We start from the raw sequence: 24,090 nt of genomic DNA, 5'->3' as shown, positions 1-24,090 counted from the left end.
AGCTGAAAGAAAGGATTAAACATATTCTTGCCGAGGGTTTCAAGAAAAACCTTAAACCAAAACAGCTCTCACACCCTCCCTTCCATGCTGGTCATGTTTTCCTGACCCTTCTTAAAGCCAGCTCAGCCTGCCTGATCATACAGAGCCTATTTGCCTCTATTTCTGACTCATCAAGATGTGAGAGCTCAAATCTGCCCCCTTTGAGATCAGACAAGCAGAAACAACTGAGGACCACACAGAAAAGCTTGACCTCTTCCTTTTGGCAGCGCTAAGGGGTGAGTCTAAATCCTGAAACAGAGAAGTCAATTTGGTTGTGCTTCCAGAGAGATCCAAGCACACAAGAGGGAGCAGCATTTCAGACCTTGAAGCACAACATCCTCCAAGCAATGTCAATACCAGTGACCAGCCAGACACCTGGTTCTCAGGGCCAGCCCCGGAACAGCCTTGGTCCTTCAGGATTTCTCCACAGCCAAGGTGGTAATTTGCTCCAGGACTGGGACTAACTGCAGAGCCACACTCACACTCAAGAGGCAACAGCAAAGACAAAACAGAAATTATAGAGAAGAATGTATGAGTATTTCACACCCAAGTACTTATTCCAGCTGCTAAAAAGCTAGCCACTGACCGGACCTAGGGCAGACAAGCACCTGGTACAGAAAAAGTGCACGTTAAACGTCTGTGGAGCACAGAAAATGGGCACTGAAATGGGAAAAATAGAACTAAAGGGACAGATGAAAGAAATTGTGTGACCACAGCCCTGTGTAAGTGGCCAAGAGCAACATTCCTTTGAAGAAAAATCCTTCTGCAAGAGCACAGAGGTACAGAAAGGCAAGTGGAGGAGGGATGAGATTGGCAGTGAAGTCAGAACTGCCTTCAAGCTCTGAATGGAGCCTGACAAGGAGCGCAGCAGCAGCCACCAGAGAGCTGTCAGGGATGGGACAGTAATAATATTGAGACAAACACATGGGAACTCCAAACAAACTCATTCCAAACGCAGAAAACACCATTCCGAGGGAGACCTACATTTACGTGACTTGGCTGAGAAGGCAAGGAAGGGTGAAAAAAGAGAAGCTATGAACACATAAAGACTCCAAAGAGGAAATTATCTGCAGGGAAGGTGATAAAGTGATAGTTTAAAGCATGCTGAGAATTCTGAATAGCCAGAGAACAGGAATACCTCCCATTGCCCTCCTTCAGGCCCTGGGCTCCACAGCAAGAACGACAGAGACTGCTGCAAGGAGAGAGCTGCAAAAATGTCCAGCTGAAAGGGGGCTCCTCTCCAAAGCAAAAATATCCTGGGTACTTTTAAGGCAGAGACTGAGGCACATGACAACATTCTGTTCCCATTCTGTTGTTTAACATTTGTGTGAGCAGCTCCAGGTAACTTGCATCCAGGGTTCAGCTGGCCAAGGATCCCTCTAGACACTCAATTTAATTTAAATTCCTCAGCGATGATGTTCGATAAAGCTGATTCTTAACTAGTATTTTCAGAATAAAGAATGATCCAATGGTTATAGTTCCATTGACCAAAACAACCAGTCTCTTTGGAGAGGTATGTTTCTCATCTATTTCAACAGAGACCTGGTTCTGATCTTTGTGATTTGTGATCCAGGTTCTGGACACCAAGGAATGAAAACTGCTAAGAAGGTCACTGATACACAGGAATAGTTTAGCATGGTCTAATTAAGATGATGAGCTGACCACAGGTAATGAGCATCACTGCACAAAACCTTCACAGCTCTCCAGGTTTGTACACACTGATCTAGAAAAGAGACAATGGCTGGAAGTTGGAATTAGCCTCAAAAGAGACCTCAAGATTACAAGGGGAGGGTAGTTCACCAGTGAACTTATTAACATCTGCACCAGAATTTTTTCCATAGCTATCCTTCAATAACAGTAGGTATTTCCCTGCACAAACTAATCTCTTGAAAAACTGATCCTGGGTATCAAGGATTAAGTTACCCCAATAATCTTACTTCTGGATTTAAAAAGGCTTCCTGTGCTGCCTGCCATTTAGGAAGCAAAAGCGCTGAAGAAGAATCATCAGCAAAGCCTGACAAACCAGCCAGACTCCCAGCAACCACTAGACACGCACCAGAGCTACGTGGCCACCCCAAAGTCACCGGGAGCTTAAGCTTCCTCAAACCGCCGCATCAGCTGTTGCAATCACACGGGAAACCGAGTCAGCTGAGCTCAGGGAGAGCAGCCGGGGGGGAAGGACCAAGGGCCTGCTCAGCCAAACAGTGAAGAGGGGATAACGCCTTAAAAACACCGCTGTGGGGCCTTTTCCCACTGCCACGCAGCCCCGCACCTCCCCACCGGCCTTCCACCCTCACCCCAGCCGGGCTTTCCCCTCAGCGAACCGGCCGGGCCTCCCCCTCCGCACGGGGGGTGCCCCCCGCCCGCCTCGCAGCGCCACCGCCACTCACCCTCCAGGCTCTCACACTGCACCAGGTTCACGTAGTCCCCTTGCCGGAGCACCCCAGCCTTAAAGCCGCGCACCAGCCCTTCCAGGTAGCCATTGTCCACGTTAAAATATAGCTCGGGGAAAGACGACATGGCGACCAGGCGAGAGACCTATCCCCCCCCCCTCCCCCGGACCCACCCCCAGCGCCTCACGTGACCCGCGCACGGCTCGTACGTGATGACGCAGCGCGCGCGTCACCCCGCCCTCCTTCACAGGAGTCAGAGAGTCGCGGAGTCGCAGAATGTCGGGGTTCGGAAGGGACCTCCGGAGATCATCCGGTCCAGTCCCCCGCCGGAGCAGGAACACCCACACTGATGGAACAACTTATTGTTGGTGCCATCTCAAGGCATATCAAGGATAAGAGGGTCATTAGGGGCAGTCAGCATGGCTTCTCCAAGGGGAAGTCGTGCTTGACCAACCTCATAGCCTTTTATGAGGACATAATGAGGTGGATAGGTGTTTCTGGTGGGGGGATTGGACTAGATGATCTTTCGAGGTCCCTTCCAATCCCTGACATTCTGTGATTCTGTGATGAGGTTACACAGGAAGGTGTCCAGGCGGGTTGGAATGTCTGCAGAGAAGGAGACTCCACAACCCCCCTGGGCAGCCGGGCCAGTGCTCCACCACCCTCACCGTGAAGAAGTTTCTTCTCATCTTTGAGTGGAACCTCCTGTGTTCCAGTTGTTCCTGTGTTCCAGTTGTTACCTATTGCCCCTTGTCCTATCATCGGTTGTCACCCAGAAGAGCCTGGCTCCATCCTCCTGACACCCTTTATGTATTTATAAACATTAATGAGCTCAGCCCTCAGTCTCCTCTTGTCCAGCTCCAGAGCCCCAGCTCCCTCAGCCTTTCCTCACACGGGAGATGCTCCACTCCCTTCAGCATCCTTGTTGTCCTGCGCTGGACTCTCTCCAGCAGTTCCCTGTCCTGCTGGAACTGGGGGCTCAGAACTGGACACAATATTCCAGGTGTGGTCTCCCCAGGGCAGAGCAGAGGGGCAGGAGAACCTCTCTGACCTACTGACCACCCCCTTCTAACCCACCCCAGGTACCATTGGCCTTCCTGGCCACAAGGGCCCAGTGCTGGCTCATGGCCACCCTGCTGTCCCCCGGGACACCCAGGCCCCCTTCCCCTACACTGCTCTCTAATAGGTCATTCCCTATCTTATACTGGAACCCAAGAAAAGCCTGAGGAGATGGTGGTGGAGAGCAGGATGGTGGTGGCCAACAGCAGCGGGGACGGCAGGCCCGGGGCCACCGTCCCCGCCGCACTCCCCCATGCGACCTCCTCCATTTCCAGGGAACAGGCTGAAACCCCCTCAGCCATCTCTTCACCTGTGCACTAGGCTTGAGGTTTTCCCCTGGCACCCACCTGTGGGTTTTTAGGGCTTTTCACAGCGTCGTTTTACTCCCCAGTGGCACATGGGTTAGTGGTAGAGGAGGTGATGCTCTGTGCTGGGTGGGATACCTGTACCCCTCCTGCTGGGAGACCACTCATCCAGCCAGGAAGGGCCCTCCAGGAGCTGCTTGTTTGATGTGGAGGTGCCCTGGACTCTTGGCCATGTGGACGCAGTGCCCACCTGGGCACAGGTACCCTGACCGTGCTGCCACCCCTCTCCCCTGAGATCCCAGCCAAACACATTCAACCTTTCCTGCTCGTTGACAGGTTTTGCTATCGGCTGGTTTATTAGAGCTGCGGAGGAGGCGGCAGCGCGCGCGGGCAGGGAGCAGGCGGCCCCGCGGCACGGGGGTCAGTTCTTGCCGCAGGAGGAAGCGGTGCTGAGTTTTCGGCAGTAGCAAACGGAGTTGAAGAAGCGGCAGTAGCAGGTGGCGCAGGGGTCACAGCAGGGGACCTGCTGGCCAAGGCAGGACTCGAGGAGGCGGATGCAGCGGCGGGGGGCGCGCTCTTCTCGCCCTTCGGCTTGCAGTTCTGCGGATGTCGCCTAAGAGAGAGAGGAGGAGGAGGACGAGGGAAAGGATTGGTGCTGAGCCGCCACACCAGAAACAAATGTGTGTGAGAAAGCCAAGAGTGGCTGCTGGAACCTGCCGCTGCCAACAGTGGGAAGCTCTGTCACATTCAACTTGGGGCCCAGACGATTGGAAATCACCGCTGAGCCCCATGGGCACTCTGCAAGCATCACTGTCTCATCCATCACATCTCAAGGCCTTTATGCACACATTTATTTTGAAGCGCAGCCTCGACTTCAGTGATTGGTGCCATGCCTGCTGCCCCAACACAGGGACTGGGGTCCAAGCCAGGCAAGACACAGCGCTGCCCGGTGGCCTCCTGCTCTGTGGAGGCTTCCAGGGGCACGGAAGAGGCTGCTGTGGCCCGAGGCCACCCTGCTCTTTGGGGGTGTCTGTCAGAAAGCTGAGGGAGCGTTACCTGTGGTTCCAGTGTGCTGGCTCTCCGCACAAGGTCACCATTGGCTTCTTGGACGTCCTGGGCCATTGGCTCAAACCCCAACCTGGGGAGAGCTCCTGCAAGATACAGAGAGAGGAGACTGCTGGGGCGACCTGCTCTGATTCTGCTTCCCATGGCTGTGTTCCCTCCCACCCCCAGATGAAAGCCCCCTACTCCCTGCAGGCTGCCAGGGCAGTGGGAAGGATGAGGCTGCTCCCACAGCAACAGAAGCTGTGCTGCTTTGAGGGGATCCCCAGCATCTGACCCCAGGTGTGGGGTCCCCTCTTCTGTTTTGGGGGCCACATCAGCAAGGGGCTGGTGGGAAGGCAGCAGGAGGACAGGGGGCCACAGGACTCACCCGCCGGCTCTGCAGACATCTCCTTGACTTTCTGTAGCAGGCTGGAGTAGTGAGCTCTGTCGATCCCCTCCAGCCTGCCATTCTCTTTCTGCAGGTGGCTGCGGCTGAGGTCAGCACTGAGGATGGCCTGGATGCCCTGCAGCAGCCCGCAGCACAGCAGCAGCACGTTCAGCATGGTCCTGGGGGACAACCTGTGCAGAGGGCTCCTGGTCAGCATCACGGCCCGAGCAGCACGGCGTTGGCAGGGGGCAGCCTGTGCCAGTGCAGCCACCACACCAGGCTGTTTGCTCTCTTGCACTTGAGAGCCTTTCTTGGGGCACCACATGCCTGGGAGCTTCACACAGACCCTGCAGATGTGCTGTGGAGCACCCTGTGTGTGGGCACGTTTGTGATCAAGCTGTGGAGGCTGAACAGCAGAGGTTGGACTGAGACATGAGCATTTTTGCAGCAGTTCAGGGTCTCCCTGCCCTATGCACAGCTGTCAGAACCTCCAGGCCATTGCAGTGCTGTGCATTCCGCATCTGTGTGTGCACAGGCTGCGGCTGAAACATCCAACACGCCTCCTGCCAGGCACCTGCACTCACAGAATGTGGAAGTGCCGCTAGTTTTAAAGACCGCAAGCTAATATTTGCTGCCTGGTCTGCAACTGGGCTGGGGCGTGTGACCAGGACCTTGCAGACAACAGCCAGTGCTGGGACATCACCAGGTCCCCGCATACTGCCACCAAGGCAGCTGTGTACCCACCAGCAGCTCCATCCTGTGCCATTTTCCACGGCAGCGCTGAGGGAAGCACCACCCAGGGTCCAGCACAGCGCTGCTTCTTGCTTAGCTCCTCTTAACACCTGCTTCTCCTAGTCCCACCTTTTCTTCCCACTCTTCAGCCACCAGCCCTTGAGCCACATTTCCATGCTCAGCCTTATGGGTGAGTTTACAACAAGCGACATTACATGGTTGAAACATGGGAGACCTCCTGCATATTGCAGCTGGAACAGAAATCTCCCCAAAAGTCCCTGGGAAAGGATGAACTCCTTTGCTACAACTCCTTTGGCAACCACACCACAGGGTTTGGCCACAATAAACAAATGTGGGGCTTTGAAAAAATAAAGTGTAACGCAGGGGCTGGCAGAGAGAGCAGGTGGGGATGTGGATTTGCCTAAGGACAGCAGCAATGGGCTGGATGTCATAGCCAAGACCCTCCTAGGGGTCTCAGGCCCCTCCGTGCCACCCAGTCACCTGAAAAACCCACCAACTCTTGGCCGCATGGCTTCTGTGCGGGAAGCGTTGGGATGCAAAGTTCCCTTTCCTGGTACATGGGTACATGATCACGAGGTGCCCCCCTGGTTGGACCAGCCTGCGTTTTTCACCTGCCCCCAGAGCAGGCCTTGTTCCCCCCTCCCTGCTCATGAGGGGATCCAGCACAAGGGAGGAAGGTGAAGATGAAGCTGTAATGCTGAGCACAGGGTGAGGCTGGGGAACAGGGGCTGGAAGGGGGATCCTCAGTCACTGCCAGCAGCCAAGACCCACAAAACCCAATGACTGTTGCTTTGGCAGCCTTGGGGCTCCAGCCCTGGCTCCAGCAGCCCAGAGCTCTCCTCACCTCCCCATCCCCACAAAACCGCCCGGCTCTTTGCTGGCGAGCACTACAGCCATGGGTATCGCACCCCAGCACCCCCAGTCCCTTCCCGCTGTAAGCACTGACCTCTCCGAGCGGAAAGGGGGTTTGCCAGTCGCTGCTCCACCGGGCTCGCTGGGAGCGCCGCTACCGCTCTCTGCCTCAACGTCCTCCTCCCCGCATCCTTACTGGAATTTATATTGGCTTTTAATTAAGTGCTGCAGCCACATGACTTTGCTAACTACCAGGTAGGTGGGCTTCTCTGGAAACTGGGCTTTGTTTGGCTGGAGAGGCTGAAGAAAAGCTGCTAAATTAACGTAAACTCTGAGTTACAAAAGGCGTATCCATCATTAGCCAATTGACATGACAAATGCTTTCTGACCACCTGCAAAAATGAAGGGGTATTTTTCAAGTTTTACATCCTTCTACATGACAAGAAAGAGACAGAAGATTAAGTAATACATTGTTCAGAAGCAGAGTGCTTAGTTTATATGTAACTAATAATTAATAGATGTATTGTAAGTGAGAAACTAAACAATTATAACTAACATCATAAGTTATTTCTTAGTATAGATGTATTGCATGTAAAATTTTTCAAAAATTCTAATGGATATGTAATAATTATGTGAATATAAGCAACACAAGAGCATCCAGTCTTGGGAGAACTTATGGAGGGTGATCCCCAGAGCTTCCCAGCGCTGTCAGTAAGGAACGCTGCTTAACAGGATAAATGACTCTGCTGTTAAGTTTATTTCTTTGTTTCAAGGCAGCCATCGGGCGATGCACGGGAGGCAGTATCCCCCTCTGCACCCCGCACAGCTGCGGGGAGGAACAGATCCCCCCAGCCCCAAACTCCATTATTTCTTGGGAGTGATCCCCACCGCCCTTCCAGACCGCTTCTCTTTCCAGCTGTACGCAAATATCCGCACCCTGAGGACATCTTCCAGTTACCAGCTAGAAAAACACCAGGTCTACAGGCTCCTTTCTCTCCCAAGGTACACTGAGCTCTCTACCAGTTTTCAAAGGGAATATTGCCCACCCACAGCTCCAGGCAGGCATCCACAGTCCAGAGCCTCTAGAAGTTCTCCAACTCCTGACCACCTGCTGTCTGCGGGTTCCCTAGGCTCCCACCTCTGCTAACTGCATCTCTCCTTCATTTATCCTTTGGAAAACCTGCAGCTGCCCAGAGCTGGGAGCTCTCGGAGCTCCCATGGTCTCGACTTCACTGGGGGAAGGAAGGAACCAGCTGCGCGGTTCTCCACAACGTTAATGCTGGATTTCACAGCCATCATATGTGGCTCCTTGAGCTTCTCAGTGTTTAGACCTTTGAGAGCCACTCCAAAACCAAAGGGAGCTGCAGCCAGCCTGATGCGGCCTCAGCCCATCAGTCACAGGGCTGGGCACTAGAGGAGGCGGCAGCTCTGCAGTGTCTCACCAGCCAGGGCTGCAGGGGATGTGTTATGGCTGCAGCATCCCAGCACACCACGTGCCTGCTCCTGCCGTTTCAGCAGAGAGCTTCAAAGCAGCGTTGGCATGTGTACAACAGGCAGCTGCAAGGGTACGGACCTGCAGCACCCAGCTCCCCGTCAGGAGAAGGACACAACTCCAACACACATGGGCTTTTTGCCAAGAGGAGCCAGGGCCAGAAGGTCCTGCGGTGGGAGATGCTGCTCACGGGGCCTCCACAGTCCCATCCTGCACTGATGGCAGCAGATCTGAGAGTCGTTTGCTAGAAATCCCAGCGACACAAGCCAGGAAGGAATCACCTTCCCATCTGAATCCCCAGGTGGACACCCAGGGTGGTGAATTGCCCAGATACCCAGTGACCCAGGGGCTGCCAACTCCTCTGCTTCCCGCTGGCACCCCCCTCCACCTGCCTGCAGGCTGCCCGCTCCCAGGTCAGCCACTTGGCCAGGCTGCTTCTGGAGACACCCGTGTCCTCACGTGGCTTCAGCCCTGCAAGGAAATGTGGGGACAAGACCTGAGGGGTTCAGTTTCCAGCTGCAGGTGGCTGCTGGAAGCACTCAGCACATGGGTGGGTCCCCCAGCGCACAGCACCCAGCTGCCCCCTGCACCCCACATGTCTGGATGAAGACCCATTTTGGGTCAGAGGCAGGTTTGGCAGCCCCCCTGTTCCCATTTCCACTCTCATTCCTGAAGCCTGGGCAGGTGCTGGGTGCCCCATCCAGCCCCATTCCCATGGCAAGAGCTGCTTGGCAGTCCAATCCTCCCAGTTCCTCCATCCCCAGCCCCGGGAGGATCGGGTCCCCAGTCCACACTGCCCCCAGCCCACGCCAGCCCCCAAGCAGAGCCCACAACCCAGCTCATTAGGGCCTGTTTGCAGCCTGCGGGGCTGCGGGCGGAGGATTTCTGGGAAGGCATTAGCGGTAACGAGGATGGCAGCGCTGAGAGCTTTTTAATCTGCAGGAGCTACGTCTGCTTTGTGCGCATCCCCACGGCCAGTAACGAGCTAAATGAGGCGGCCGGCCACTTGCTGGGCTGCTTCCAGGAAAAGAGGGATCATGGCGGGGGGGGCTACACATGACAACGGGGCTCTGGGAGGATGACAACACGGGTCTGGGGCTGCGACCCCAGCTCGGTGCTCCTGGCCCTGAGCAAGGGTGAGAGCAGGTGATGGAGATGCCTGTGAGCTGGGCAGGAGGGAGCCTGTCCCATGGCGGCACCCACGGGGGATGGATGCAAAGCGTAGACCGGGGCTCTTCCTCTCTCCCTGGAACTGGCCGCAGTAGGCAGGCGGCTCATTTAGCTCATTGCTGGCCCTCACTCAGTACCGCTAATGCGCCCCAATCGGGCTTTAGTAAGCCAGGCTGAGCCCCCGCCCGAAGGCTCCGCTGCGGAAGGTGCGATGAGCATCGCCCCGGGCTCAGCCCCCGCGCACCGGGCCCTTTAAGGCGCGAGCCCGGTGCCGCCCTGACGTCAGCGGGGCGGGCGCGCCCGGGCAGCCGCAGCCCCGGCGGCTCCAGCTGCGGCGGGCGGTGAGTGCGGGGGCTCCGGGGACACGGGGCTGCCCGGGGGCTGGAGGGGGGATCGGGGTGTGGGGGTGAGCAGGGTGCTGGTTACCTGGGGACTGGCAATATGGGGGTGCCAGGGGTGCTGGAGGTGGGAGTATGGGGGGTGACAAGGGTGCTGGGGAGCTGGAGGCAGGGGTATGGGGGACCCCAGGGTGGTGGGAGATTGGAGGTGGGGCGTTGGGGTGCCCAAGATGTTTGGGAGCGGAGGTGAGGGTATTGGGGTGCCCAGGGTGCTGGAGACCTGGGTGTAAGTGTATTGGGGTGCTCAGGGTGCCATGGTGCTGGACACCTGGATTTGGGGGTATCAGGATGCCCAGGGGTGCTGGGGAGTGGGGATGGGGGTATGGAGGTATCCAGGGTGCTGCAGACTGAAGGTGAGGGTTTTGGGGTGCTAGGTGCTGGGGACCTGGATGTGTCAGTATTGGGGTACCCCAGGGTGCTGAGGAGTGGAAGCGGGAGTATTGGGATGTCTAGGGACTGGAGGTGAGGAGTCAGGGGTGCCCAGGGTGTTTGGGACAGTGATGTCCTGGGGATCCTGGTGTTTGCAGTGCTTGGGGCCTGTGTCAGGAGTGCTGGGGGATGTGGTATTTGGGGGTGCCCCATCCTCCAGACCCCACATTGATCAGCAGCTCCCCCGCCAACAGCGCCCGACGCCCGTCGCTGCCTGACACCACCGCCATGGCTGGGGCGCAGGGCTGCGGCGAGGGGAAGATCGCGGGGCTGTACGACCTGGAGCACACGCTGGGCAAGGGCCACTTTGCGGTGGTGAAGCTGGCGCGGCACGTCTTCACCGGGCAGCGGGTGGCCGTCAAGGTGATCGACAAGAGCAAGCTGGCGGGGGAGGCGGCGGGGCAGCTCCTGCAGGAGGTGCGCTGCATGAAGCTGGTCCAGCACCCCAACGTGGTGCGCCTCTACGAGGTCATCGACACCCACGCCAAGCTCTACCTCATCCTGGAGCTGGGTGACGGTGGGGACATGTTCGACCACATCATGCGGCACGAGGGCGGGCTGACCGAGGCGCGGGCCAAGCACTACTTTGCCCAGATCGTCCACGCCATCTCCTACTGCCACAAGCTCCACGTGGTCCACCGCGACCTCAAGCCCGAGAACGTGGTCTTCTTCCAGGAGCAGGAGGTGGTCAAGCTCACTGACTTCGGCTTCAGCAACCGCTTCCAACCCGGCAAGATGCTCACCACCAGCTGCGGCTCGCTGGCCTACTCGGCGCCCGAGATCCTGCTTGGGGATGAGTATGATGCCCCGGCTGTCGGTAAGGGCGGTGGGGTGCGTCCCTGGGGACGTGCCTCCCACGTGGCCCTTGCCTGGAGCGTGGCCCTGCTGGCCGGGTACCACCTCACTTTTGGCCCCTTATGCCCCGCGCCCCGGTGGCACTGCTGTCCCTGTGAGGAGGAACCCCGTCCCTTGGGTGCTCAGCTGCCCAGCCGTGCCCTGGCACAGGGTGGCTCTCCCCGCAGTGACCATCCCTGCACCCGCCAAGATCCTGCAGGTCAATGGTTCATGCCAGGGAGGAGGAAAAGCCCAAGCAGGCTGCAGGCCTGGTGTGGCATCCACTGGGGCTCAGGAGGAGCAGCGTGAGGGTGCAGCTGCTGGCAGGCCAGTGCTAGCGATTACTTGGGGGGGTGATGCCGGAAGGAAACTTGCTCAGGATGCTGCTGTTTGGGTGGAGGAGCTCCGAAAGTTTCCTTTGCTCCATCCCCGTGCTCAAAACTGCTTCCTTTCCATGGCTCCCAGCACCCTTCCTCCCCTGGCCAGGGTGCAGGGGGCTGGGGAGACCATCCCGGGGCACAGGGAGCAAGGCTGGGGGCACCAAGAGACTCTGCTGGGACAGCGGGGACGTGGGAGAGAAAGCGGGACCTGAGCCAGCTCTGCTGGAATTAAGGGCAGGAAGATTTAGCAGAACAAAACACGAGCCCTTAAAGGAAAAAGCCCAGCGTTGGCTCAGGGAGAGGCGGTTCCAGAGCTGAAAACGGGGATGGCTTGTGGAGACAGCAGAAAAATAAGCTGGTGGCACTGCAAAGGGAGATGACAGGAGAACAACGGCACAGATGAGAGATTTTCAAATGCAGGCACTTAGCTTAAGAAGCTGAAGGTATTAACAGAGAGCCCTGGGGTGTGCTCAGCATCCTCAAAAAGCGCTTTTCCAGATTTGTACTCAGCAGGAGGAGCAGGTGAAGATCCCCCTGGCTCTGTCCCTGTCCCCTGGGCAGGGCAGTGATCCCGCTCTGGCTGGACTCTGTTTGGTAACTGGGAAGCAGAGTAATGACATTAAATGGGTGGGTGACTGGGGAGGGGATGGCGCTCAGGGCTGACCTGGGAAAGGGGATAAGACTTCAAGTATTTTGGTGAAGCCCCTTGAGACTTGCTTGGATGTGGGGATGGGGAAGGTCCTTCCCCACCTTGGTGGGGCTGTGATCCCCCTGTCCGTGGGGCAGAATGTGGGAGCATCCCAGCAAGCGCTGCTCTCTGCTGGCTCGGCGCTGGTGGGTGGCCCCCTGGGGTCCCTGGGGTTGAGGCTTTCACCTGAGCCATGGCAGGTTCGATCTGCTGCTGCTTCTTGCAGACATCTGGAGCCTGGGGGTCATCCTCTACATGCTGGTGTGCGGCCACCCCCCCTTCCAGGAGGCCAACGACAGTGAGACCCTCACCATGATCATGGACTGTCGCTACACCGTCCCCCCACACGTCTCGGCACAGTGCACGGAGTAAGCACTGCTCCCCCTGCCAGCCGGCCCCGACTCCTGCCCCTGGGGGTGGGAGCCTTGTCCCCAGGGGTTGTCCCTGGGAAAGGGGGGTAAAGTTGCTGAGTTTGGGGTTTGTGTGCTGCAGCGTCACCCCTTTCCCCCCGATCAGTCTCATCTCCAGGATGCTGCAGCGGGACCCGAAGCAGCGAGCCTCCCTGGAGCAGATCGAGGGCCACGCGTGGCTGCAGGGGGTGGACCCGTCCCCCGCCAGCCGCTGCCTGCTGCCCCTCACCTCCCACAAGCGCGTGTCCGAGGAGGAGCACGAAATCATCCTCCAGGCCATGACGTGCGGGAACATCGCGGACCGGGACACCATCCAGGAGTGAGTGACAGGGCGGGGTGCCAAAGCGGAAGCCACTGTGAAGGGCTCTGGGGGTCCCCCTGAGCGTGTCCCTCGTGCAGTGATGCGGATCCCTTGGTGCCGCGCAGGGCGCTGGAGGCTGACCGCTACAACCACATCACAGCCACGTATTTCCTGCTGGCGGAGAGGATGCTGCGGGAGAAGCAGGAGAAGCAGGGCCACCGCCTCAGCCTCGTCTACAACCTGGCCAAGGAGGTGCAGAGCAGGTGAGCCCCCCACTGTCCCCCATCCCATGGCCCTCCCTGTGCCAGCCCAGCTTCCCCAGTGTAAGATCCTGGCCGGTCCTCTGTCCCCTTCCTCGCCACAGCCCTCACAGTGCCAAGCTGGGTGCTGACACCTCCATCCCTCCCCTTTCTCAGAACCAACTTATCAGACACATTTGGCCCCGCAAGCAGCGCTGGTGGCCTCTCGCCCTTCACGGAAGCATCAGGTGGCCTCACCATGAGTCCCCGGCTGCCCCCCGGAGCGGACCTTGTTGGCCGGCAAACCCCTGGGACCCTGCTGAAGGTCCCTGCCGTTGACACCACCATCACCAAGAGCACCCCAGCCCTGCAGCAGATCTGTGAAGAGGAAGAGGAGGATGAGGAGGAGGAGGAGGGGAGACCGAGCACCATGGAGAGGAAGAGCAGCTCGCTGAACCAGGAGCAGATGCGAGCCTTCCTGCGTGCCCACCGCCCGCCTGGCCGCGGGGAGGTCTGGGGGCCGGGGCCCGAGCTGGGGGGCCGGGGTGGGCGCCTGGGCGCAGCCTGGGCTGGGAAGGGAGCGAGTGCGGGTCGGGGTCCCCTGGTGGCACGGGAGGATGGAGCTGAGGTCCCCAGGACGAGGGAGAACATGGAGCTGGGGGGGTCCTTGGCAGAGCCCCCCAGGGAGAGAGCCGCCACCCCGCCACCCCAGAGCAGCCCTGCTGGGGTCCCTTGGGCACAGGGGACACAGACAACCCCCGCCACCCTCCCAGGTCCCATGGGCAAGTCCCCAGGGCCCACATCACCCACCAGCCCAGCCCGGCGGTCAGTGGAGAACTTGGGCCTGGGGGGCATTGAGGGGGTTGCAGAGAATGTCATCAAGCTGGACCCAGGCAAGAGCAAGGGGGGCAGCCTGCGGGACAGGCTCCTGCAGTTCCCGCTCTGCGAGAAAGCCCTGGCCTTCAAAATCCGGCCCAGCTCCAAGGAGAGTCTCCTCTCCCTGGGGCAGTTCAACTGCTGCCATGTCATTTAAGCCCTGGGGCATGGGTGCGGGACGACACCCGCTCCCTGCTTTGGTCCTGCCTGTGCCCCATGGAGCAGTGGCTATGGGGTTGGCAGGGGACACAGTGACTCTGCTTTGTCACCCGTGGTGGCCACCCTGCCAGCACCCACCCTGGACACCCGCTGCGGTGCCAGGGGACCGGGCTGGGGCAGACCCCCAGGATGGGACTGCCCGGGGCCGGGGTGAGGTGGGTTGGGGTCTATCCCCACACCCACCGGTGTGTCCCCAAACCCTGGGGCTGCTGGGGCAGCTCACGGCCCCGCCAGGGTTGGATGGACCGTGATGCATTTTTTTTAACTACTAGAAATAATTTTTAAAAATAGTCTATTTTAATGTAATTAAATAGAGATTGCTATATCCCCCCCCACCCCGTCCAGGGACGGCGGTTTCCCCACAGCGCCCATGGCCCCAGGCTGTCCTGCCCGCGGTGGCCGTGTGGCAATCGCTTGTCTGCCTGCAGCCCCCCCGCCGTCCCCCCCGGCCGGGACCAGGCACCGCGTGTGACCCGCGGCTGTCCCCTGCGCCTCCCCCGCAAATAAGCTTCCTATTTATTATCTCTTTGTTTTCTTGCTGGCAAGAAATGAATGACGACGGAGGCGTGGGCCGAAGCTGTGCGGCACACGCGCGTGGAAGGGATCGGAGCCGCTGGGAAACGAAGTTCGTCGGTTCAATAATAAAATAAGCTCGTGGGTTGACGCGGGTGCCACGTCTCGTTGCAAACACACCCCTGTCCTCCAGTCCTGCAGAGGCCGGGGCACCGGGGGTGGCTGCACGGGAGCGTCTGCCCGAGCCAAGGGGGCCGGGGGGCTGTTTTGGGGACGTGCAATGGGCGCGGGGTGTATCGGAGGGGGGGTTCCCTGCCCAGGGCTGTTTTTGCCCTGCCTGGTTGGTGTCCCCGGTCACATCCCTGTCCCCGTGGAGAGGGAAAGCAGCCACCACCACGGCCCCTTCTGGGGGAGTGAGGTCTGTGGGAGTGCGGGGTCCCCCCAGGGTTTCAGCCTCTGCCTGGATGGGCTCCAAAATGTTGCTCCTGTGAGGCACAGAGGAATAAGGGCAGGGGTGGGGAACATGCAAGGTGAAGGAGGGCCTGGCACAGGCCAAAGACGTTGCCCACCTCCAGAGAGGCTCTGACCCCCAACCGAGGGTGTGGGCAGGAGGCCACCCCTCGGCCCCCAGTTCCGACCCAATTCTCTTGCCAGCCCTGGAGCTGCCTCCACTCAGCTCTGCCATGTCTCATGTTCTGTCCATCCTATGCCCGCTCCGTCCTGTTTCTCTTCTCCCTCCTTTCACATTCCCCCCTCTTGGGTCACAGGGCGGTTGGAGCAGCGGTTCCCTGTGGGTGTCAGAGGGACGGAGCCAGCCCAGGGAAGCCCCTTCTTCGCTCCTAAAGGATAAAACCTTCGCCTGAACAGGGGCTTGAACCCTGGACCCTCAGATTAAAAGTCTGATGCTCTACCAGCTGAGCTATCCAGGCTCCTGCTAGAGCAGTCGGGGGGGTATCCCAGACAGACGGCAAGGGCCCCACCCCACCGCGGCACCAGCGGGACAACGTGCGGGGCCCTGCGGGCTCGCCAAATCTCTCAGAGACCCCCCGAGAGGGGCGGCTGCAGGGCGGGCCCGCCCGGCGCGTTTCCCCCTCTTCCTCTCGCTCTTTGTGTCCCTCCGCGGCCACCGTCAGCCCAGCCGGCAGGGGGGCGGAGCTTCCCGCACACCCGGAAGAGCCCGGTGGTGACCACGTGGTAGGTGACCACGTGTTCGCAGCACCATGGCGTCGGCCCCCAAGAGGCGCAAGGTACGGGGGGCACGGACCGGCACCGGGGCCCCGGGCCCCCGCCCGTGTGCGCCGGGATCAGCGCCCTAGTGCAGCCGGGGGGCTGGGGACAGCTGGCCCCGGCCCGAGGGGGAGCGCTCCGGTAGCGGCCCCGCGGTTCCCTCCCGCCCCCCGGGCTTCACCCCGAGTTTTCTTCCACCCACAGGCGGCTGCCGGGAGCAGCGCCCGGGGGAAAGGCAGCGCCGACCCCCTCTCCGGCTTCCTGGCATGGTGCGGGCGGGCCGGGGTGGAGCTCAGCCCGAAGGTGAGGCGGGGCCGGGCGGGGCCGGAGCCCCCCGGGCTCCCCTCCCCATGTCCCCTCACGGGTGGCCGCTCCCCTCTCGCCCAAGGTCCGGCTGAGCAGGGAGGGCGCGGTGGCGGGGTACGGCATGCTGGCCGCCGAGGAGCTGGAGGCCGGAGAGGTCCTGTGCACCGTCCCGCGCAGCGCGCTGCTCTCCCAGCACACCTGCTCTATCCAGGCGCTCCTGCGGGAAGGTGAGCACCGCCTCGGGGCTGCGGGGCTGCTCTGCCGCTGCTTGCTCCCGACAGGGGGTCTGGGAGGAAGGCTGGGGGTGCTGGAGCAGGGAACCTCTGCGTCCCCATTACTTACTAAGGGAGCCTAGCGCCCTGTGAGCAGAGAGGAAAGCCCATCTCTGATCTTTAAGTGACAGCCACCCCTAGGAGGGTGCTTTCCTCAAAGCTCAGGCCCTTCTTGCTAGAGGGACACAGAGCCTGGGTGGGAGGACAGCAAGGCCATGGGTGTGGGGGTTCTGCTTCAGCTCAGGACAAACCCAAGACAAACAGGAATTAAAGCAGAACTTCCCCCCAGGCTGAAGACAGGTGATGAGGCCTGCAGTAGCTTCATTCTTGGAAGACTTGTTCTCAGAGGAAAAGACTACAACCTCAGATCAACTTACGTTTTTCTCCATCATCTCTGGTTCCTCAGGCCAGGAGGCCCTGCAGAGCCAGTCTGGCTGGGTGCCGCTCCTGCTGGCCCTGCTGCACGAGTACACAGCCAGCAACTCCCCCTGGCAGCCGTATTTCTCTCTCTGGCAGAACTTCAGGAGCCTGGATCACCCCATGTTCTGGTAAAGCGAAGCCAAGTGGGTCTGTGGGGGGGCCTGATGTGACAGCTGAGGGCAGGCGCAGTCCAGGGGCTGCCAAGCGAGAGCCCTGGGAGTGGACGTGGTCGTGCTGCCAACTGCGTCCCTCTGTCCTAGCCCTGTCAATGGCAGTAACCGAGGGACCGTCCCAGGCATAACGAGAAAGCAGGAATCTGCAGAGCACCAGAAAGTGGAGGTTTTGAAGGAAGGAGTTTATAGACCCTGCTCCTGGGGCAGATGAAGATAAATGTGCTGTTTTTCTCACAACAGGCCTAAAGAGGAGCGAACAAGGCTCCTGCAGGGCACAGGCATCCCAGAAGCTGTGGACAAAGACCTGGCCAACATCCACCTGGAGTATAGCTCCATCATCCTGCCCTTCATGGAGTCCCACCCCAACATCTTTGACCCCAAACGGCATACACTGGAGTTGTACAAGGAGTTGGTGGCATTTGTCATGGCCTACAGGTGAGAAGCAAGGGCTTTGCTCCGATAAGGAGCAAAGACAAGTAGTAGGATCACAGGAAAGATTATGGGCTGTGGTACTTAAAAGGTTGCAGTTGCACAAGAATGTAAGTATAAGGTGAAGTTTGCCATGTACTGAAAGGTATAAAACTGGCTTGGCTTTATCTTCCTTCTCTTAGCTTCCAGGAACCTTTGGAGGAGGAAGATGAAGATGAGAAGGGGCCCAATCCTCCCATGATGGTGCCTGTAGCAGATATTTTGAACCACGTGGCCAACCACAACGCCAACCTGGAATACTCTCCCGTGAGTGCACAGCCGCTGTGCCAGGCTCGTCCCGCTCCGGTTCCTCTGCGCGGCAGGGCTGGTGGGAGCAGTGCCACGGCAAGGCCAGCGCTGCACCCCAGGCAGCTCTGCTCACCTGCCACCCACCCTGGCCTGCACCTCCTTCAGCTGAAGCTATTTTGCTCAGCATACTACTCTGCTGTAGGCCTGGCTTTAGCTAGGAAGAGCTTAGGTCATCTGAGCCTCTGAAACACCTTGTTTCTGAGCATGGTAGATGACTGCAGTTCTAAGAGCCTCTCTCTCCCTTCTTGCAGCAATGTTTACGGATGGTCACAACACAGCCCGTCACCAAAGGGCAAGAGATTTTCAACACATACGGGCAGATGGCCAACTGGCAGCTCCTACACATGTACGGCTTTGCAGAGCCGTACCCGGGCAACACCAATGACACGGCCGACATCCAGATGGTGACAGTACGCAAGGCAGCACTGCAGCGTGAGTGGCACCCAGACCCACTTTGGGAAAGGAGGGGGCGGGCAATCTCTGTTAAACAGGGATATGGTGAAGCAGGGATGAAGGGTGACATGAAAAATACACTTGTTCCACAGGCACTTCAGGTGCTGGGTCTACACCTCAGGTTTCTGCCTCCTGTTTGCCCCTCTCCATTCACCATCAACCACTGCAACCTGAGTGGGGTTTGCAGCTCTGCTGTTCTTCAAAACAGGTGCCAGAAGTGAAGCACAGCAGCAGCTGGTCTCAGAGCAGTGGGACTTCTTGTGCCAGCTGGAGATGGTGGGGGAGGAAGGTGCCTTTGTGCTTGGCTGGGATGAGGTGCTAACAGAGGAAGAGCTGTTTGTGACCCTGAAGGTAAGCAGTGCTCAGTGGGAAGAGCTTCACAAGGAAGAGCACAGGTGCAAAATGGTTCAATGAAGGGGAAACAAGCATGTAAAGGCATTTTGGTACTAACAGTCCTGCTGGAAAAGCAGTTGCCCAGCTCCCAGTACTGTTGGTCATCCTTTCCTGAACAAGCCACCCACATGTACTTACAGACCAGCCTGGACTGGCTGTGGCTTCTGCTGTTCTAGAGAGCTCTGCACCTTTGTAGGCAGCAGATGAGATGAGATGTCCTGTAAGACTGTTTCCATCACCCAGGTTTGCTGTTTGAATGTTCCTCTAACCCACAAGTTGTTTGTGATTAGGTCTCTTAAGCCAGCTTTATTCTCACCTTCAGTCCAGCTGAGGAATAACTCACCTCACCATGTGTCCCTAAGACCGCCCTTCTCTAGAGAAGAACACCCAATGTACTCCTACTACCAGTGACTTGTTTCTTTGTCTGCATCATTACAGGTGCTGTGCATGTCAGAAGAAGAATTCAAGGAGTATAAGGAACAAGATGGCTGGGAAGATGACAGCGAGGAAGAGGAAAACACTGTCCTTTCTAACGAGTCTCTCTCCAGACTTAAAACCCCTTGTAAGAAGCTCCTTTATGACAGTGTGCTGTTGACCCTGGAGTCCTACGGGTCAGACTTGAAAGCAGAGCAGGACTTGCTAAATAACAAGGAGATTTATGAGAAACTGAGTCGAAGGGAGCAGCAAGCTTTGCATGTGCGCTATGGACAGAAAAGGATCTTGCATCAGCTGCTAGAGCTGGTACATTAGAAACCTCGCTGCCTCGGGAATGAACTGCCCGGACTGTGCGCAGGAAGGGAAGGTCAGACACCTGTGCTACAGCAGCGAGAACGTGTGGCATGATTGAATACAAGCCCACTTGTCCCTCAAATGGCATGTGGCTTTTTAGCTACCTCTACATAAATAATCTTCCACAACACAAAAGTGGGTTTTGGTGGCCTTATTTTACAATGAGAGCTCTGGAGCACAACTGCCACCTTCAACTGGAGGACTTAAAGCCCAGACCTCCTAATGGCTGTTTTAGGAAGGCAGACATACACTGCCAGAACAGCAAGTGCATTCCCTCATTCAGCATCAGAAATTTAAGGCAAGACCTGCTCCTTGTCCCAGTCCAGCTGGTAGCTCTTACAGACGTTCAGCGTAAACATCTGGCAGAGGAGATGCTGACAACACTAAACTCTTTGACTACACATGTTGAGTGTTTTAAGACTACAAACCCATCCCTTTTATGTAGGCTCAATATAGTAAGATATTTCCCTGAACTCAACCATTGCCCTGCATCATGTTTAGCTACATTAACATTTTTCCCCTCAGCAGTTTTTGCTTGACAAAACCCTGGAGGTTTGCAGGACAAACTATATTTAATAAAGATGACATTTCTTAACCCAGCCAGCGCTGTCTACTTCAAGAGGATGCAAAGCCCCATCTAAGTGAAGAATTTTGCTGCTGCAGTTAGAAGTATTGCCAACAAGCAGAACCCAGACTGTACTCACAACAACAAAGGTCAGCTGCAGCCCTGCCTGCCCTGCTGGGGGCCACACTATTTAACAGTACGGAAGGCAGCTTTTTTTCATTCCACTTTTACAGTGGTGTAATGCAGTGCCTGTTTAGAGTACAGTCTGCCATCTTGGTGCTTCTCTGCCTACAGCATACTAGATTTCAAACTACAAAAGTTTGGTCTTCATTTCTTAAACATGAGATGCATTACACCCAGGGCCTCTGCTGGCACAGACACTGATACTGCTGGGGGAGCTGACACCAGCACCATTTGCTCTGACAGTACCAGCTGCAGGTTCCTACCCTGCCAAGAGAGCAGATGAAGTGCAGTGGCCTCCTCCATCCTACCAGCCCAACTCATGTCACTGGGATCTTGGCTGAGTCCTGTCCACCTTCCACCCCCCTCTTTACACCAGCCTAAAAGTTCTTAAAGCCTAAAGGAAACCAGCCACGTACAGAATCAGAGAGACCTTTGTGCTTTGAGTCGTTAGGACAAGTCAATAAGCTCTGCATATGGTTTGCTAGAGTTAAATGGCAGAAAAATCAATAATCCCATGGCATCTGGACTAGATAAAGAAAAACTGGTTGCTGACAATTCTCTGTATCCTAACCCAATACAGGAGGAAGAGTAAGCTGGAGCTGCAAAACAACAGAACCAAAAAATTCTGACTTCAAAAGGCTCAGTTTCAGCACAACTGCTGACCTGACAACGAAGTGCCAGGGAATCATAGGAACTGGCAGAAGACCACTCCTTGGCACCCAGGTGACTGAAAAACACTGTCTAGAAACAGGTCAGGGATGGAGAATTCCCTTTGAGCTGCTGTCCACTGGCACAGTTGGCTCAGCGGTCCCTTGGAGCTACTTACTGCCCTGTGCAAATGCACAGCCAGGTACACAATCCCTTAAACCTGAGCAGGACGGCCTGACCTCTGCACCCACACAACAGCAGTCAACCAGCTTTACCAAACTAGTATTGTTACATAAAAAGAAAATAGTGAAGCTCTATTTTCTAATGTCTGCTAGGTCACAATGCATATGCTACAGGAGTTTGCAGTGCTGGCAACACTAAAGCCACCCAGCCTTAGGACAGCTAATGAGCAACCCCTTGCACAGATCCTGGCTGAAGTGATCTCACCCGCAGCAGGGTGCAAGTGGTGAGAAATGTGGCTGCTCTGCTGTCTGTGCCCTGAATCCCTGCGCTGCTGCAGCTCCTTCCCAGCACAGATTCAAATTCCACTTACAAACTCGCAGCTAAGATATTTCTTTCTCCACACAACTGTCCTTTCGCATTTCACAGCAAGACCCATGATAGTTCTCCCCTCTGACCTCACACTAGAAAACAAGTTCAGTTGCTCTCAATAGGCAGTGGCCAAAACTGGAAAACTGCAGATTTTGGATGGGTGGAACAGACTTTGAAAGACACCAACTGGCCAGGCAGGATGGAACTGGAGAGAATAAGCACAGTGGCACGTGCTGCATGTCATGACTTTAATGTGTAACTACAGTATGCATACATACAAGAAGTGGGAGAACTAAAGCCCAAGAACTAGAAAGGCTACAAAATACAACACATGGACCAATACTTTACAAAACATTCAAAATCCTTACAAAATGGGCTGTATTGGTCCTTTGGGTTTTTAAAGTTTTTTTTTTTCTCCTTTTGGATTTTTTTTTTTTTGTATTTTTTTACAAACTTATATTGTGTGGTCACAGGGTGGGGGGTGGGAAAAGCTCTAGATTTAACCCCCTACCTTCCAAAATTTACAAGTGTCAAGAAAAAACAAAAAAGAAAAAAGCTATAGGCCTGGTCTCTGCTTTCTTTACTAAAAACAGCTGACCCTCTCCCAGAGGGCCTGAGGTGTGTCTTCTCCAACAGAAAGGAGGCATTCTCTGCCTGCCGCTCCACTTGCTGTCTGTCAGCATTTGACGAGGGTGGGGGGAAAAGCAACACTGAACCTTAACCCCTCCCTCACTCCATATTCCAAACACATCCACCTTTTTTTTTTTTTGTAAAACAACTTAGTGATTGAAAGGTCCCCCATCCACATAACGAAAAATAAGTTACATAATATTATAACTGGCTTTTCAATATTCTTTGGGAGTCTGGGAATGTCAGGACAAGGAGGTCTGCCCCAGACAAGTGCTTGGCATCAGCAGCTGCCCCTTTATTACAAGCTGGACAGGCACCAGTTACCCACCTGCCTTTTACACAATTTGCACAAACCCAAAAGTCCAGACAAACGTTTCTGTTCCTTGTATTTACACTAGTTCAAAATGATATTCACAGCATCTTCTGAATTTTGGCCAAAAGTCAAAAATTTGTTTCAAACTTTGGAACATGCCCAACATAGACTTTCAACCCATGGTCTGTTGCGTCTACCCGATCAAGGGGGCTGGGAAGGTCAGGAGGAGCCTTACAGAGTCTTCTGTCAGTCGATGGGAAGAGGATCTCCAGGCTGGCACGCTTACAGCACAAGATGCAGCTCATCTAACTGGCACCAGTCCCTTCCATGACTTGCTGGGCCTGCTTCTGCCCCATGCAGCACTGTGCAACCGACTGGAACAACCTGAGCACAGAAGCAACACAGCATTAGGCGCATCTACGTCAGCAAACGGTGCTTCCACTATCAAGGACCAAAAACTCGGAGTGTGACTCAGCCCTGGCTTCAGATATATTGTTTTAGTGATTTTTATGGTTAAATTATACTCACTTCTCAATTTCTGGAGCACAGTGAACAAACTCATGGTTCCAGAACTTAAACGCTGGGTTTTTTATCAGCTCAATGAAAGTAATAAGGAGACCCCAGGGATGAGGCCTATTTACAATTAGTCGTTCCAAGAGAACCCTGAAATCCAAAAGTAAAAACAGTAAGAACTCAAAGATCAGAAATACCCAAAGAAGGAGAGCAAAAAGGTGAATGCTGGCAAGTTAAATGCCTTCCGTCTCACCTGGTGATCTGCTCCTGGATAGCCTCAGTGTTGGCCTCTGCAAACAAGTACAACATGGTGCAGCTGAAGTAGTGAGTGTGGCTGTTGGGGTATCGCAGCTGATTGGCAATTGCGTTCAAGAAAAGGTACCGGCCTGCAGAAGAGGAACAGTGAGTCCATATGGTTTCCCTTCCAAACATACAGAAAGGAGTAAAGAAGCAACTGGTTTTGCTTAAGATGAAGGTTTGTGAGCCTACCTTATGAAGGCATAAAGAAACAAAACCAGCTTAAAATATGAAAAATCTTTATCAATCCAAGCTGACAAGGCAGTAAGAACTCCACTTATCTTATTATTCATTTGAATACCTTGAACATCAGATTTTAATATTGCTCCTATATTCAGAGTTTAGTGTTCTAACATAGCGTTACTTACTGTGAATTCACTAGCAGCTACATGAGGTGATTTTCTGCATTTCTCATTGCTCACACAGACAATATACCGTTAATTTGATATCGCATGAACTAGAAGTGTTTCCAGCCCACCTTCAGTGTCCAGGTCTACTGCCAAATTCTGGAAGATGTCCATGTGAGCCGAGTGGGTGATGGTGCTCATAGAGGGTGTGCTGCCTTTGTTGTGAATGTGCGCAATAGCTTGAGTACCTACGTAGAGCACCAGTGCATTAATCAGCTGGATGTTGTAGCGGTTGCCAGGTTCATTTGATACCTAATAGCAAAGATAGGAAACCCATTAACATTCTATATTCCTTCAGCAATTGAAGGTACAGCATGTACAACAACAGCATCCAAGTATCTTCTTGATTATACAGACAACAACACAGTCAGACATCCACAAATTCAATTT

General features: G+C 55.8%; 5 protein-coding genes and 1 non-coding gene across 31 annotated transcripts in view; 2 read left to right on the top strand and 4 right to left on the bottom strand.

The window, feature by feature from the left end:
* The window catches only part of ATP6V0D1 (ATPase H+ transporting V0 subunit d1), a 33,959-nt gene extending 31,305 nt beyond the window's left edge, over nucleotides 1-2,654 (bottom strand). The window contains exon 1 of the mRNA XM_021290740.2: nucleotides 2,430-2,654. Within this exon, the coding sequence (XP_021146415.2) occupies nucleotides 2,430-2,559 (130 nt within the window). The 5' untranslated portion in view covers nucleotides 2,560-2,654. The remainder of the gene's footprint in view (nucleotides 1-2,429) is intronic.
* Nucleotides 2,655-4,125: 1,471 nt separating this feature from the next.
* On the bottom strand, nucleotides 4,126-7,166 carry AGRP (agouti related neuropeptide). Its single transcript, XM_065029049.1, has 4 exons — nucleotides 6,928-7,166; nucleotides 5,229-5,419; nucleotides 4,853-4,947; nucleotides 4,126-4,409 (listed from the first exon to the last, which is right to left on the bottom strand). Exons 2-4 carry the CDS (start codon nucleotides 5,401-5,403, stop codon nucleotides 4,218-4,220), a joined length of 462 nt encoding a protein of 153 aa, XP_064885121.1. The 5' UTR covers nucleotides 5,404-5,419; nucleotides 6,928-7,166; the 3' UTR covers nucleotides 4,126-4,217.
* A 2,536-nt stretch (nucleotides 7,167-9,702) lies between these two features.
* On the top strand, nucleotides 9,703-14,438 carry LOC102093802 (SNF-related serine/threonine-protein kinase). The gene is made up of 6 exons (XM_065029044.1): nucleotides 9,703-9,836; nucleotides 10,517-11,139; nucleotides 12,451-12,592; nucleotides 12,741-12,953; nucleotides 13,061-13,198; nucleotides 13,352-14,438. Exons 2-6 carry the CDS (start codon nucleotides 10,551-10,553, stop codon nucleotides 14,205-14,207), a joined length of 1,938 nt encoding a protein of 645 aa, XP_064885116.1. The 5' UTR covers nucleotides 9,703-9,836; nucleotides 10,517-10,550; the 3' UTR covers nucleotides 14,208-14,438.
* Nucleotides 14,439-15,638: 1,200 nt separating this feature from the next.
* Nucleotides 15,639-15,711, bottom strand: TRNAK-UUU (transfer RNA lysine (anticodon UUU)). Its single transcript has one exon. It is a non-coding gene; the product is annotated as a tRNA-Lys (tRNA).
* A 234-nt stretch (nucleotides 15,712-15,945) lies between these two features.
* On the top strand, nucleotides 15,946-19,727 carry SETD6 (SET domain containing 6, protein lysine methyltransferase). Of its 3 annotated transcripts, XM_013367772.3 has the most exons (9): nucleotides 15,961-16,029; nucleotides 16,214-16,312; nucleotides 16,398-16,542; nucleotides 16,994-17,135; nucleotides 17,421-17,615; nucleotides 17,792-17,915; nucleotides 18,209-18,389; nucleotides 18,619-18,761; nucleotides 19,242-19,727. In XM_013367772.3, exons 1-9 carry the CDS (start codon nucleotides 16,003-16,005, stop codon nucleotides 19,551-19,553), a joined length of 1,368 nt encoding a protein of 455 aa, XP_013223226.2. In that variant the 5' UTR covers nucleotides 15,961-16,002; the 3' UTR covers nucleotides 19,554-19,727. The 3 variants fall into 3 exon arrangements, with proteins under 3 accessions (XP_064885118.1, XP_013223226.2, XP_064885119.1); XM_065029046.1 differs by lacking the exon at nucleotides 16,214-16,312 and having other exon boundaries at nucleotides 15,946-16,029; XM_065029047.1 differs by lacking the exons at nucleotides 15,961-16,029; nucleotides 16,214-16,312 and having other exon boundaries at nucleotides 16,404-16,542; nucleotides 16,877-17,135.
* Nucleotides 19,728-21,774: 2,047 nt separating this feature from the next.
* Nucleotides 21,775-24,090, bottom strand: part of CNOT1 (CCR4-NOT transcription complex subunit 1) — a 58,004-nt gene continuing 55,688 nt past the window's right edge. For all 24 annotated transcript variants that reach the window (XM_065029007.1, XM_065029018.1, XM_065029010.1 and 21 more), the window contains 4 exons: nucleotides 23,772-23,952; nucleotides 23,250-23,382; nucleotides 23,012-23,146; nucleotides 21,775-22,867 (listed from right to left, as the gene is read on the bottom strand). In XM_065029007.1, coding sequence (XP_064885079.1) covers nucleotides 22,789-22,867; nucleotides 23,012-23,146; nucleotides 23,250-23,382; nucleotides 23,772-23,952 — 528 coding nt within the window. In that variant the 3' untranslated portion in view covers nucleotides 21,775-22,788. The remainder of the gene's footprint in view (nucleotides 22,868-23,011; nucleotides 23,147-23,249; nucleotides 23,383-23,771; nucleotides 23,953-24,090) is intronic.

Source organism: Columba livia, chromosome 13 (genome assembly GCF_036013475.1).
Source record: "Columba livia isolate bColLiv1 breed racing homer chromosome 13, bColLiv1.pat.W.v2, whole genome shotgun sequence".
NCBI lineage: Eukaryota > Metazoa > Chordata > Aves > Columbiformes > Columbidae > Columba > Columba livia.
The sequence above is the reverse complement of the archived record's forward strand: the minus strand, read 5'-3'. Positions and strand labels throughout refer to the sequence as shown.